This window comes from Passer domesticus, chromosome 1, assembly GCF_036417665.1.
Source record: "Passer domesticus isolate bPasDom1 chromosome 1, bPasDom1.hap1, whole genome shotgun sequence".
NCBI lineage: Eukaryota > Metazoa > Chordata > Aves > Passeriformes > Passeridae > Passer > Passer domesticus.
The window spans coordinates 122824356-122838498 of NC_087474.1; the positions used below are offsets into that span (position 1 = coordinate 122824356).

General features: G+C 38.9%; 1 protein-coding gene across 9 annotated transcripts in view; it reads left to right on the plus strand.

Annotated features, from left to right (window-relative positions):
* LYN (LYN proto-oncogene, Src family tyrosine kinase) overlaps nt 1-14143 on the plus strand; it is a 49755-nt gene that overhangs the window by 14395 nt on the left and 21217 nt on the right. For 4 of the 9 annotated variants that reach the window (XM_064386660.1, XM_064386672.1, XM_064386673.1 and 1 more), the window contains exons 2-8: nt 6962-7098; nt 8291-8339; nt 8432-8537; nt 8988-9086; nt 9180-9283; nt 10754-10903; nt 12160-12312. In XM_064386660.1, coding sequence (XP_064242730.1) covers nt 6967-7098; nt 8291-8339; nt 8432-8537; nt 8988-9086; nt 9180-9283; nt 10754-10903; nt 12160-12312 — 793 coding nt within the window. In that variant the 5' untranslated portion in view covers nt 6962-6966. Of the gene's footprint in view, nt 1-5354; nt 5465-6961; nt 7099-8290; nt 8340-8431; nt 8538-8987; nt 9087-9179; nt 9284-10753; nt 10904-12159; nt 12313-14143 lie in introns of those variants that run through there. The other 5 variants (XM_064386688.1, XM_064386706.1, XM_064386699.1 and 2 more) reach the window with 2 other exon arrangements.

Genomic DNA, 14143 nt, shown 5'->3' on the forward strand with positions numbered 1-14143 from the left:
GAATGGACAAAGTAGAAATTGTCTTGGTCTCAATTGCTAAGGAAGGAATTGTGAAAGAAGCAGAAGAGGGGGAAGTGCAGCAGACAGGAACCACTGCCAGTCTCTTAGCAGCACCACTTTCTGTTTCTTGGTGTTACATTAGCATTACACTGAGAGTTTAAAAAAGTACTTTCATTTGCAATGAAAAAATATGAGGTCCCTTGTGATATTAAGAGGCATTAGAAACACACAGGTGGCTGAGAATATTGTGCACAACAAATAGCCTGGGAAAAATAATGGGGAGAAATTTAATATCAGTATGTAAAATAATGCCACAGAAGATAGGAAAGTCTGCTGTGACAGTAGTTTGTAATTTTGAAAAGTGATGCAAACCTGGATGTCTTATTGAATGGCCATATGATGATGAAAAGCCAATGTGATGAAAGTGTGAAAATCATAAATTAATTTCTTGGATTTATTGCGTGATGTGTTTCAGTAGATGGAAGAAATAGTAATATTATTTTCTTCAAGGCATTGCTGAAAATCATCTTGAAACATCTGGGCAGCTCCAACCTCCTGTACTTAAGGGGGATGGGTTCAAAGTGAAACAAATGTGGAGAAGGGCTGCTAGGATAACCAGTGGAAGTGGAAAAAACTGAGAGCATTTGGTCTTTAAAGTCTAGAAAACAGGCTGAAAAAGATGTGACTTCTTCCTAATCTCCCAAGAGGATGAAGGGCTAAATGCCATTATTGTCTCCAAAACATTTTTAAGACTGGGACTTACGTGACAGCTTCTAAGCCAAGCGGAGTGAGATTCTGAAAAATTTCAGCAATAATATTTTGTTCTTCCCCACCATCACCCATTAATCTCTCTAAAAATGAAGCATGGAAAACTTGCTTCTGAGCTTGTGCCACATAATTGTGCTGCCTAGAACAGATTTGCCTTTCCCAGGGAGTATTTTGTAGTTCTTTGCTCTAATCATGGTTGATAAACTAGATAGCAGTGTTGTCTTGCTGTGACAGACACGCACCCCTGGAAAATTTGAGGGATTGACTTAAGTGAGACCAGGTATGAGGAAATTTTAAAGTAACATGCTTGTTGCATACTTTTTCACCACAGTAATGTTGGTTACACTGGGGATTAACTTCTCTTCTTGACCTGTTTATATAGACATTTATGTCAAAATATTATTTTAACTTTGTCTCACCTTTTTCCACAAATAAGATTGAAGCAGTTAAAAGAATTCCCCCATTGTTTTTTCATTTTCTTTTAAATGCTGGCAGCTGGGCTATGGCTTCTCACAACTGAAGAGCAGTGGGAGTCTACAGAGGGCAAGTCTGTCATAGCCAAGCACTGAGTAGATTCAGGTTATCCATTCTCCTTTCCAAAAGCATTGCAGGGAGTACATGGTGATTTGTGCCCCTGTGTGTCTGCCCATGCGTATCATATAAGGCATAAATTCCATTTGGGAGACACAGAGATGGGGCGATCCAGACCTACAGAAATAAGCTAAATTTAACGAGATGTTAAAATACATGCAACAAGGATTGACTGAGGCAAACAGAACCATTTTAGCAGAAAGGCAGTGGAGGAAGAAACTGCCTAAGTTCCCCTAGTTAGCTGCCAGTGCAAAAACAAGATGTAGGAAGTGAAACAAGCTCAAAATGAAAGCTGAAAGATTTCTGCATTTGCATGAGTCTAATTTGATGAAAGTTAACAGACAGTCAGGATTTACAGTAAAATTGAAATGTGTATCTATAGATAATATTATATCTCATTAAATTAATATATAAGCTATAGGTATATATGTGGTGAATTGCAGGTATAAGAATAAGGCTGAACAAGCTTAAATCTAACAACTTCTGAGACTGGCGAGGAACAGAAAATTACTTCTCTTCAGTTGCTCTCCAGTTGATTTTTTCATATTGCTCCTAACCACAGATAATTATTTTTGTCACTTTTATTCTCACTGTGGTCTAGTGGCAAATCTTCACTGGCACAAATATGTGTAGACCAGTACTCATAAGCCATTGCTGAGCTTTACCACCTCTAGTTAAATTCCTGCTCTGTATTCCTTGGAAGTTGCTTTGCCATGTAATGATGGATCAGAAATGAACCCAGGTTTCCCAGAAATAGTCCTCCTCATAGTTCCAATAACAGAGATAAAGGAGATCCTTGCAACGCTTGGGTAGCACAGATGATGTGGAAGCAGATCAACATAAAGTGAAAGAAAGCACTGAAGATTAAGGTAAATGAAGTTCTTACATTTAAGATTTTAAATTTTTTTCCCCATAGAATTATAAATTTGAGCAGTTGATTGAAGTGACATAGAATGTTGGGTGAGCTCTGAGACAGCAGGTTTTTGTGTCTTTGAGCAGAGCAGGCTTACAATTCTTCCTCCCCAGCAGTTTTAATCTAAGTTGATCACTCTGAGTTTTGAGGCACTTCTGCCTTGACCTTGAGGGAAATGCACAGGAGTTCAGGAGATCTGATGAAGGCATTGCTGTGTTACCTCTGACTATAACTTGTGAAGTAGCAGCAAACCAACTGGCTTTCAAGGCCAGAATGAAGCACCTAAAACAGAAGAGGGCAATGGTATTGTTTTCAAATTTTGGAAGAGGTATTAAAAATAAAACTATTTACTCCTCTGCTCTCTAAACCCCCTTTAAAGCTCCAGGTGTGAAACCAGTTGGGATTTTATATACAGATGTAAACAGTTGCTTCTTGCTCTTTGATTCAGAAGTTTAAATGTAAAGCAATGTCCAAGACTCAGAGTAAGTTGGGGGTTTTTATTTTTTTCCCATATTCTTACGCATGAGAAATTTGTGATTTAAAGGAAGAGTTTACTCTTCGTGCTCAATTGAATACAAATTTATTTTATGCACCTCTTAAAATGCATTTTTATATATCTTTTAAAACCCTGAGCCACGTAGGTGTTTTGATACATGATTACTGACCTTTTCAACAGGTATTTATTGAATAAAATACATACTTTGATAAAGGAGAGCTTGTATGCTTAGTATTGTAGTTCTAATTATTTTTAAAGTTACTTTATTATTGGAAAAGATGAAGTATAATCTATGGAGATTTGAGAATCATTTCCATGAAGACATGACTTTGATCAAGAAAAGACCAGGCATGTCAAGTGGGTTTTTTAGGAAATAACTTCTAATATGCACCAGATATGCTGTATGTAACAAAATCACAAGGAAGAGAATGATTATAAACACAAAATGAAAAATGACACCCCCTTTGTAGATTATACAAGGGGTAAGCACTGGGATGAAATGAAACCCCAAATGCTGCTGATGGGGCTTGGATAGGTGATGGTCACATGAAACTTGGCTGCTTGCAGTAGGAAGTATTGTGTCTTTAGACACATTGCTGGAAGTAGAAAAGGCATATAAAGCAGTTCTATTTTGGGGACAGACAGCAGATATTAACCCTGGCAGTATGCTGCGTTTGTTTCTGACTTCCACTCTTCCCAAACCATTTTGGAATGAAGACCCAAGTGCTGTAGTAACAAGATGAGATAGGGGATTCAGAGAGAAAATTCAAGGCAAAAGTAGACATCAAAATCAGTATCTTGGAAAAACCCTCTGCAGAGGCTCTGTGTGATAGCTCTTATGGATACCCCTGTGGCTTTTTGAAGGGTGCCTGAACCTAGATTGTTGTCACCTTGCTGCAGCTGTTAACCTAAGTACCTTGTGTTTACCTTTTAGCCATGAACTGCAGTATGCTCTTCATTAAAAGAGAAGCTGTTACTTTTTTAGATATCTATTTATAAAGATTAACAGCTATGTAAAATAGAATTTCTTTTAATTCAGTGTTTGTCTTTCATGTCTAGAAGTGTGGACAGAACAATAAATGAAAAGCATGAATAGGAAGTAGTGTCTCCTGTATTGCAGAACTGTTGGAATGGGAAACATCTGTGTAGGGACTGGCAGCATTTTCTCTGATGTATGGATTATTTTTATCTCTGATAAAGAATAATGGAGTTTGGTTTGTAAGGATGCAGGGCTCTATGTATTGCTCTTTGCTTACTGTTTTCTCTTTCTCTGTGCACAAAACACTTCCTTGTGACACAGCAACAGAGTGCTGGGGAAATAAACATTTACAGCAAGTAAAATGTTTTATTTATTTATACACTTCTCCCTGCACTGGTGCTTTAGTTAGGTCAGGATGCCACTCCTGAAGCAGTTGCCCACATGCTGAGCTGTAATCTGTGTCCTGGAGCAGAACTGGAGTGCAAGAAGGGGGCTGCTTTGGGAGAATGCAGTGTGAGGCTCAGCTTTAGGTAAACCCCTGTTGTACTAGATGCTCAATCCTTGGGGCTGTACTGGAGTGAAAGGGGCAAGAACCCCCTTGAACCAGCTGTGGGCTTCAGCAACCACTGTTGGGACTTTTTGCTCATGTAGAACCAACTGAGTCCTGTGGGGACTGTGGACTTTCACCTCTGTGAGGAAAAGAACCCAGAAAAAACAGTGCCTCATGATGAGGCTCAGGATCTTCTCTTTGTTTGAAGCCATCACAAGGGTCGTCTCACAAACTGATTTCACTCATCTCACATGACATCAAGTAAACTTCTGTGTGATTTCAAAGCACTTCTACATAGTTATTACTGATGAGATCTTACTGTCATGAACAAATGCCAACCTTGAGCTTAACACAGCCTCACAGCAGATTTAACTGACAGCTGTTCATGTGCTTGCAGATGCAGAAGAAAATCTGAGTAAAAAATTCTTTTCTCTGAGTTTACAGTGACACTGGGCATGCTGCAGTCTCTAAAGATGTGCTCAGCTTTCTTACAGGAATACAGAAAGGGAGTTTTGGCTGGCAACTTAGATCAAATTACTTCATGCCCTCCACTTCAGCTGTTTGTTCTGTACAAGCAGAACTATTCAAGAGCAGAAAGGTTAGCACTTAAGTGGATAAATACCTGATCTTGCAGATACAGCAAGTAATTAAACACTGGCCTTCCTGATGTCTAGGGTGAGTTTGCAAACACCAGTCTGCCTGTGGGTGTACAGAAATTTCCTATGAACCATTAATGACAGAACAAGAGTCATCTACATCCCCACAGTTATAAATAAATAAAATAAACTTTAAAATCCTTCTCAGTATTGCAAAGCAACTAGTATGCAACCCACATGTAGCTGAGCATTACAAAAATTAAAGCATTAAAATTAAGCATTAAAGATGTTTGCTTCTGAGGAAAGCTCCTGCATGAAGATGTGCTCCAGTGCTTTCAAATAAGGGTGGGAACGCTGAAAGGTTGACAGTCAAGAAGAGGAAACTTTTATTTTCTGCCTGGACAAGGCCAATTGATTTTCTGTAGGATTCTTTTTATTTTTATTTCCAGAGACTAGAAGAAGGGGAGCAGTGGATTCTAATGCTGCTTTAAAACAGGATCACAGATCACTGCTGAATCTTAAGGACGTCCAAGACGTGTTGGGAATAAGTGACAGATAATTTGCAGAAATGGTAGGAGAGGAAGTATCCTTCTGTCATATTTAGAAGAAAACACTTTGCCTGTGGGTAGGACAGTGCATTGTGTCATTATGTAGTGCTTCCTCAATGGCAGGATGGGACATTAAATAAAGGTGAAGATGGGAGTTGAGACTTTCCATGTGAGACTGCTTGTTGCCTTGGTTTATTTTTGTAATCAGTTAGGATTGTGATTATCATAGGTATTGTTACAGAAGTAACAAATGAACCGAGTCCAGTCTGGTTAATTTTTGCAGTTGCTGTCCCATTGATACAGTTGTGTCTGCCAGTGGACACTTCTGCTATTACTCTACCTGTTCACTACCATGAACCTTTTCTATCCTAGAGATGAAGGTAAAAGTGGGATGAGAGTCTTACAATGTGCTTTAGCTTCTCCAGCTGTGTTTGTTTACTTGAGCCTGTATTTGCACCAAGCTCTTATTTTAGGTTTTGCATTGTTCTTCAAAGAACTGGCTTTAAAGATTAATTAGTGCGGGGGGGAGTGAGACTGTGTGCCTGCAAGGGAAAATGTGACTGTGAACCTAGCATTAGAGCACTGACCTGAAAGGAGGGAAAGAGGAAGGAAGGAGAGGGTTGAAAAGCATTCATAGTGGATTCTTTGAAGAGTAAGTATAATTACTCTCCTCGGAGGGAGGATTGTAGAGATACTGTTATATATATATTTGCTGGAGTACTACATAATTGTATCACGGGATTAGCAGTCAGGTTCCAGTCATGCAGATGCCAACAGCTGTATCTCATCTGATTTAGCATGGATGCACATCCTGAGAGAAGAATTAGCCTTCTAAATTATACTGAAAAAGAAATCCTTGTGTGGTGATTTGCCATCGCTGGCACACACATTGGCTATTTTAGGCTGCTGTAACGTGCCTGTGTGAACAAGGAGATGCATTGCTCAAGGTCACAGTAGCAGCACGTCTGCCATGGAGCTGGGACTGCACAAGTCATCAGCCTCATGTGAGACAGGGATTTGAATCAAACACAGCTCCCTGCTAGACTGGCATCTGCAAAATGAAGTGGGGAGATACAGGCATTGCTGCTTCCAATTGCACTTCTCAGGATTTGCACAGGAATTTTTTTCCTATATCTTCCAAAAGTCTCTTCTTTAAAATATACAGATAAAAGTTATCCCTGAAATAATTGCATTTTTGTTATATCTATTCCAAAGCTCAGAGAAGTATCAGAAAGATATAAGGGGTTTGGGCAGGGAAAAGTAGACTGGGAATCCTACCAATAATCTGAAGAAATGGTAAATAATTATTTATTTCATCTGTGGCTTGAGATGAGGTAATTTCTTTCCTTTGCAACAGAAAAGTGCTATCAGTGTGTGGGCCTAACCTTCGGTTGTTTTTCCCTTGAACTATTTTGTATGACAAAGAAGCACATTTTTACTATGTAGCTCAGATGATTTCATGGGAAAGGGCTTGGTTTATGGCACAATGATTTTGTTTAACATCTTTTTTATTTCAACAGGAAATATGGGGTGTATAAAATCAAAAAGGAAAGAGAATCAGCATGGAGATGGGCTAGATTTCAAGAATCAACCAGTACGTAAAACTGAACGAACTATTTATGTGAGGGATCCAACGTCCAATAAACAGCAAAGGCCAGTAAGTAGATAGTCTCAGGAGAGAATTCCTGTAGCAAGAACAAAGCATGACTGGCGTAACTTAAATTTCAATCCAAAGCATATGCATGGAAAAATTCAAATTGTGTGCAGTTCACCCTCAATGAATAAGAACCTAGAGGAATAAAAATTAAAACATGGTGGTTTGCGACTTTGTTTGTCATAGTTTTCTGTGTAAAAAAAGTAACTTAGCAATTCTTGAGTAGATATAACTATGTAGAAGAATGCTAGATGACATTAGAATACCTGAAGTAGTTTAGATCCATTTTTTAAAGCATTGGTATTGGATTTTTAATAGCTATGGGATCTAGGTGTTTGTTATTACATTTATTACATTTAAAGGCTGAAGTAATCATGGGTGATTCTTTACCAGCTCTAGTCAGCTTTACTCCCTGAAGGCCACTGCTTGGCCTTGCCTGAGGTGTGTGGGTGGGGTTGGGAGGGTGCAGTGGTGCAGGGAGCAGCACTGTGCAGGAGGAACAGGTCAACGTGTTCCATGTGTGCTGCCTGGCAGTGGAAGGAGGAGTGCTGGGATGGGGAATTCTGCTGGGTACCAAGTGGGTTTGCTAATTTGCAGCACGACTGGTACCTTTTTTTTCCCCCACCTTCTCTGCTGTGCTGAGGAAACTGTGTCCTGACTGCCCGTATTCAGGGACCTGCTCTCTGCAGGTGTGAAGGGCTCCCTGCTCTCCTCTCTCCCCAGCTGACACAGTGAACTCTGTGTGCTCTCAGCTGATGGACACACATCACAAACTACCTTTTTTAAAATTACTCTTTTTTTTCCCTTGCACAGTCTTAGTGGCATAACCATGCTTGTAGTTCTTTAGCATGACAGCTACACAGTAATAATTGTCCTGCTTAAGTGCCCTACCTAAAGCCTCTTCAGGAGAAGTCCCAAAGCTGTGAACTTCTTCCCCACAGCTTGTGCCACACCTTCACAAGGTCTGAGCTGCTCAGTTTAAAATCTAGGGGGACTTACTATATTTTTATATTGTCATATAAATAATATATGTTTTTATAGATAATACATATTTTGAAGAATGGTGGGAAAAAATCTGAGCAATTCCTTTTAAGACATATGAGATGATACCAAAGCAACTGTATAATATGTAATGATAATTTAAGATCATCACAAAGATCTAAAACTGCTTAATTAAGGACATATTTTATTGTAGGCAAATCCAGAGGCACAGCTCTTACCAGGACAGAGGTTTGTCAGTCAAGGTATGTTTCTATGGAAATCTCACAGCTGTGTGCTGTGCCCATGTCAGCCTGCAAAGTGATGTGAACTTGCCTTTGTCTTTCTGCTTTTGTAGATGCAGAAGAGCAGGGAGTCATTGTGGTAGCTTTGTATCCCTATGATGGCATTCATGAAGAGGACTTGTCCTTCAAAAAAGGAGAAAAACTGAAAGTTATTGAAGAGTAAGTATGGCAATATTGGTTGTATTGCAGATTTTCTTTGGACTCATCTAATTCCCTCTACAATGTGTTAATATCCTGCTTGTACCACGGGTGTATGAATGATAAGTGAGCTCTCTTACATGTGGTAGTACAAATGCTTTATGGAGTTATTCGAGGTTGGATGGGACTCGGACAAACCTGCTGCAGTGGAAGGTGTTCCTGCCCATGACAGGGATGATCTTTTAGGTCCTTCTAACCCAACCCATTTTTGAGTCTACAGCTACTTGGCAGCTGGCCTCAGTAAGTGACCACACATTGATCCAGGGGAGCCAGTGGCTTCTCAGGGCACTTGACCTCAGAGGAAAGGTTGTGCTTCTCTCTCCAGACTGGGCAAAGCTCTCAGCAGACTAGAACCTAAATAACAATTTATCATTTTCCTTTCCTGTGAGTACTACTGGGTTTGTTTTTCAGATCTGGAGAATGGTGGAGGGCAAAATCTCTCACGACAAGAAAAGAAGGTTTCATTCCCAGCAACTATGTAGCAAAAGTAAACACCCTGGAAACAGAAGAGTAAGTTCTCCCAGTCTCCAAATTCTGGCAAACTTCTTCACCTTAATGGTGTATCCTTTGTGGGTGGTTCTAATTCTTTGAAATACTTTTCAGATGGTTCTTCAAAGACATAACCCGAAAAGATGCTGAAAGACAACTCCTGGCTCCTGGAAATGGTCCTGGAGCTTTCCTTATCAGAGAAAGTGAAACATTAAAAGGTAGGTTTTGGGGTGGTACTTAGGAATTGATATAGAGAGAAAAAACGTGCAGTCAGTCTACACAAAAATTGGCATTGGGTGTGGAGTAGTTTCAGTGCATCCTATTGTGTGAATTTTCTGGAGTTCTCTAGGAGTGAGAAGAATAAGAAAATTACCAGAAAAGGTGAGAAGAGAGTTGTAGGCTAACACCCAAAGCTGAGATAAGGGGGAAAAAAAAAAAGTGTTAGTGTGTGCTTACACTGACAAGATGCAGGAATGAATGAAGTGACATCTTTTCTCTTCTTAATGTTTCTGACTCCTTTATTGAAAGACATGTTACTGTAATAGTAAAATAGTAACTGCTTCATTCTATAGTCTTCCATTATTGGGTCTGTATCCATTGGTACAAGTTTAAAATTGTAATTAGTGCATTATGAGGGTTTTCACTTCTACAGTGTAGAGGGATTGTTTTCAGAAAGCTTTTTAGTAAAATTTTGGCTATAAACAGAGTGCTTTGTGCTGAAAAGCTTAGTGAAGTCTCCAGGCTCTTCAGCTTTGAGAAGAGTAGGGGAAGTTCTGGCCCAGCCTGTGGACTCTGACTGTAAGTGTGGATGGATATTCGACCTGGATGCTATAACACTGCATCCTCCAGAGGAAGACATGTGAAGCCTTTTAGCAGGCCATGCCTCTGTACTCCACAGGGTAGCTTTTTTGGCTCTAATACTGCAGATTCTTGACTAGGTATCATCTGTAATGGGCCCATATCATTGTGCTCTCAGATGAAGACTCCTAAATGAAGTTCTCAAAAGAAGTCTCCTAAATTCTACATAGGGTACTGAGAGTATGGGAAAGTACCCCCAGAATCACTGGATAAGTGTCTGAGGAGAGATAAGGGGGTGAGATCTTTTATCCTTTGAAAATGGGCAAGAATTGTACAAGTAGAAGAAACAAAGAGTGCTGTAGCTAAAGGCAGATGCTCTCCTACCCCAATTTAAATCCCAGATGATGTTAGGTTCCTAGGGCTCCCTAGGGATCAACAGATCTGCTCTCCCTCCCCTATGCCTGAAGCCATCTCCAAACTATCCTTTTGCTAGTTGACAACCAGCATGTTCCTTTTTCAAAATGCTGATCTCCAGATTTCAGCTTCTGCCTGAGCAGGGTGACAGCCCTGGTCTTGCTCTCCCAGCCACTTCTACTCAAGCTGGGGGACTTTCTGCAAAACTGGGCACAGAATGTGGAGCTGCCTGGAATATGGAACCAGTGAGTTTGTTGAATAAGATTGAAAAAGAAAGTGTGACCGTAAGCATTTTGGTGACCAGTTCAGGGTTGGTTTTTTGTCAAGTTCCTCCTGTGGATTGCAAAATGCTTTTTGAGGAAATAAGGGAGCAAAAAGAAAAGCAGACAAGTTGGTGATTTTCTTAGGCTCAACTGTGCATGTGTGGACTGTAGATTTTTGCTGTCTGTTAATGAGTGTTCCTTCTTTATCCACAGGCAGCTATTCTCTCTCCATACGAGACTACGATCCGGAGCATGGCGATGTTATTAAGCACTACAAAATCAGGAGCCTAGACAATGGAGGATTTTACATCTCTCCAAGAATAACTTTCCCTAACATCAATGATATGATCAAACATTATCAAAGTAAGTTAAATCATTTAGTGAATTACTTATTAGCATGCAGCAGTTATTTCCTATGAAGGAAAAAGAAATAGTTTCTTCTTTTGTTTCAAAGCTTTTTCTTTTTCTCTTTTTTTTAGCCCTAAATATGTTGGGCATGCATGATATCAAAGATAAAGTAAAACTAATTAGAACCCAAGTATTGTTGTTACCATAACCAGATCTTGTTCTGTGGCATACCATTGTGAGATGAAGACTAGCTTTATAACACAATTCATCAAACTTAGGGTGATGTGAAGCTATAATGAGAATTACCTGCATTGTGAATAATATTTTATTTGAGAGTAAATTGTTATTCATAATTATCAGAAATACATATAGACTGGTGAATGTTGTCTTGTACCTAATGCTGAGTGTGAAATTTGTTTTATTTTTCCTGTAAATGTGTTTGTTTAGTTATTTATTTTTAAAGGAAGAAATATTCCATATACTTCAAAGAAATAAAATTGCACCCACATAGAATGTGTACATTTATTTAAAAAAAGAAAATGTGAGGAGAGGAAGGGACAAGTCTATCCATGTTTTAACTGCAAAACTGACTTCTCATTCTGCATAACCTACTACTGAATAGCTCCAAAATTCAGGGGTTTTTTAATCTTGTACCTGGAAATAAAGACAGGACACTAAAATATAGTAAAATCACATAGTAGTTTTTCAAAGCCGTTCTGAGGACTTGGCCATGAAATTTTTCTGAGTAGTTAGATATGTTTGCTAGCTGTTCAGCACAGCTGGAAAACCTGAGAATTATTCAACATTCATATAAAAGTTATAGCTGGTCAGAGTCTGGAGAAAAAATAATGTTGACCTACTTATGCTTGCATGCACATCTGTCTGAAAATATGTTGCAAGAAAATTTAATGACAAATTCAGAATACAGATCCCAACCCTGACTGCAATGCGCATCTTAACCAACATAGTGTCAGGAATAAGATCTGATACTGTATTTACTTGGTGCAAATTGTACTAAAACCCCTTAATAATCTGACAGTAACCAGATGCATGTGGTACTTTTTTATTAAATTTGTCTCTGAATGCAAAATTTCAGATCAGAGGCGCTTAAACTTCTGTGAAAGCACCAGAAAGGCTACATTTTCATCATAGCATCTGGTTATTTTGAACATTATTGTGGGCTGGCTAGTGCAAGTAAGCAATGTTTGTCTCAAGTCACGCGGCACAGGAGTGTAATGTATTTTATATTTGCTTTTTTCTTTGAAAACCAGGGCAATCAGATGGCTTGTGCAGAAAGTTGGAAAAAGCTTGTATTAGTCCCAAACCTCAAAAGCCATGGGATAAAGATGCATGGGAAATTCCACGGGAATCGATTAAATTAGTGAAGAAACTTGGGGCTGGTCAGTTTGGAGAAGTCTGGATGGGTAAGTTTATTCTTTTGAAACAAGTATTTAATTCTGAAAGAAGTGTCTTTTCAGAGTCATTCAAAAAACATAGTGGACATAAAGCTGATCCTGTTTACTTGTAAAACAGCAGAATCAGGCCCAGAATATACCTTCTTGTGAGGAGAGAGGGCTTGTAAAAGGGGGTAGATAACCTGACAAGGAAGTGGAACAAATCCTTTTGGTGTCTTTTAAAGGAAAAAATATAGTGAGTAAGCACTGTAATTTAGAAGGTCAAAGACAATAGGGTCTTTTGTTATGTTTTGAGGCAGAAATACAAGATCATAAGTAACATGTGGCTCCTGAATCTCAAAACCAATGAGCCTCTCAGAATTTTGTTTCAAATCAGAAAGTGCTAAAGAACATGAAAGAGAAAGAAACAATTTCTTTTAGTGAATTGTGGATAGAGATATCATAGTCCATTTGTGAAGAAGATGCCTCCTGCATGGTACTGCCATACTGGATGAAAAAAGGGAACAGACTTAACCCAAGAGTGTTGTCTGCCAGTGTGCTGTTCAGAAAGTAGGTGATTTTATGTAGTAAGAAGACTAGAGATTGAACAGCCCATACCTTGACTCATCAGGCAAGACCCCAATAATAAAACTGTCATAAGACTTACAAGTTGTAAGCATTAATATATACCTAGCAGAAAATGATAGCATTAATTATTATAACCCAAATAACCTGCTTTGTTGGCTTACAAGCAGTATTTCCTCAGCCTTAGTGACTTCTATTTATAAGGGGCTATGCCCAGTGTCACATTCTGTGAAAATGGTTTAATCATCTTGCTTTGGAAGTGCTGCCTATTCTGACATCAGAATATTCTTTTGGCTTCCTCATTGTGTGTTCTGTGTACTATTCGTTGCTTACACACTTTTTGCCAATTAGCATCTGATTTGAGGTAAACTATATCTTCTTCCCAAAGTCTTCATTAAGATGCTTTTTCAGGCCAAGTCATTCACTTTGCCTTTCCCCAAATCTGTTTTTTGGGGTGTTATGTTGAAATAGGAATATATTAGTTTTAGTTATAATAAAAAATCAGAATATGGTGATGATGATCATTATTAATTTTAAGACCTAAAGGTTCTCTAGGCAGAGCATTTTTGAGCAACTTAAAAGTGTATCCCAAAGCTGGCTAGAATTCACAAAGCTATGAAGGGGTCTGTGATAATCCATGGGAGTGTGTCACTTTGATGGGAATGTCATTGCTTTGAAGAGATTCTCTCATTTAGAAAAGCAAAGCACTCAAACAGTGCTGTTTGAGTGGCAGATTAAACACACCCAACTACAGTGTCAATCAAAAAACTCTAATTGAGTCTCAGGTGCAATCTTTTGGTATAAATCACGTAAAAAGTGCAAGCAACACGTCTCTAATGTAATATAGCCAAATTCAGCCTTTTATCTGCCTTCACAGGAAGAGGCTTTAAGAAACCCTCTAGCTATGATATACATGAATGACAATTTAGATACTAGTCAGGACAAGTGTCAACCATTGTGCAGTTATTTCTGCCTAATAAACCAGGGCAACAAATGTTTAACTTACAATGAAACACTGTGGAAGACTTTCTGGTAGGAGCTAGTCACCTACTTGTAAATGCAGATCATTTTGGGAAGTGACTACTTCTGCACATACAGAAAAGAATAAAACTTTAAAAGGGTGTTTCTGCTTCAAGATGCTTCCTCTTGTCTTTGTCATTTTTTTTTAACATCTAAACTGGGCCTGAACCCTATGTCTGAATTGCTGCACTGTGAGAAAAACTAATGTACTGTGAAAGCAATTGCTGCATTTCCTCTTCTTTGCTTTCTTTCTGAA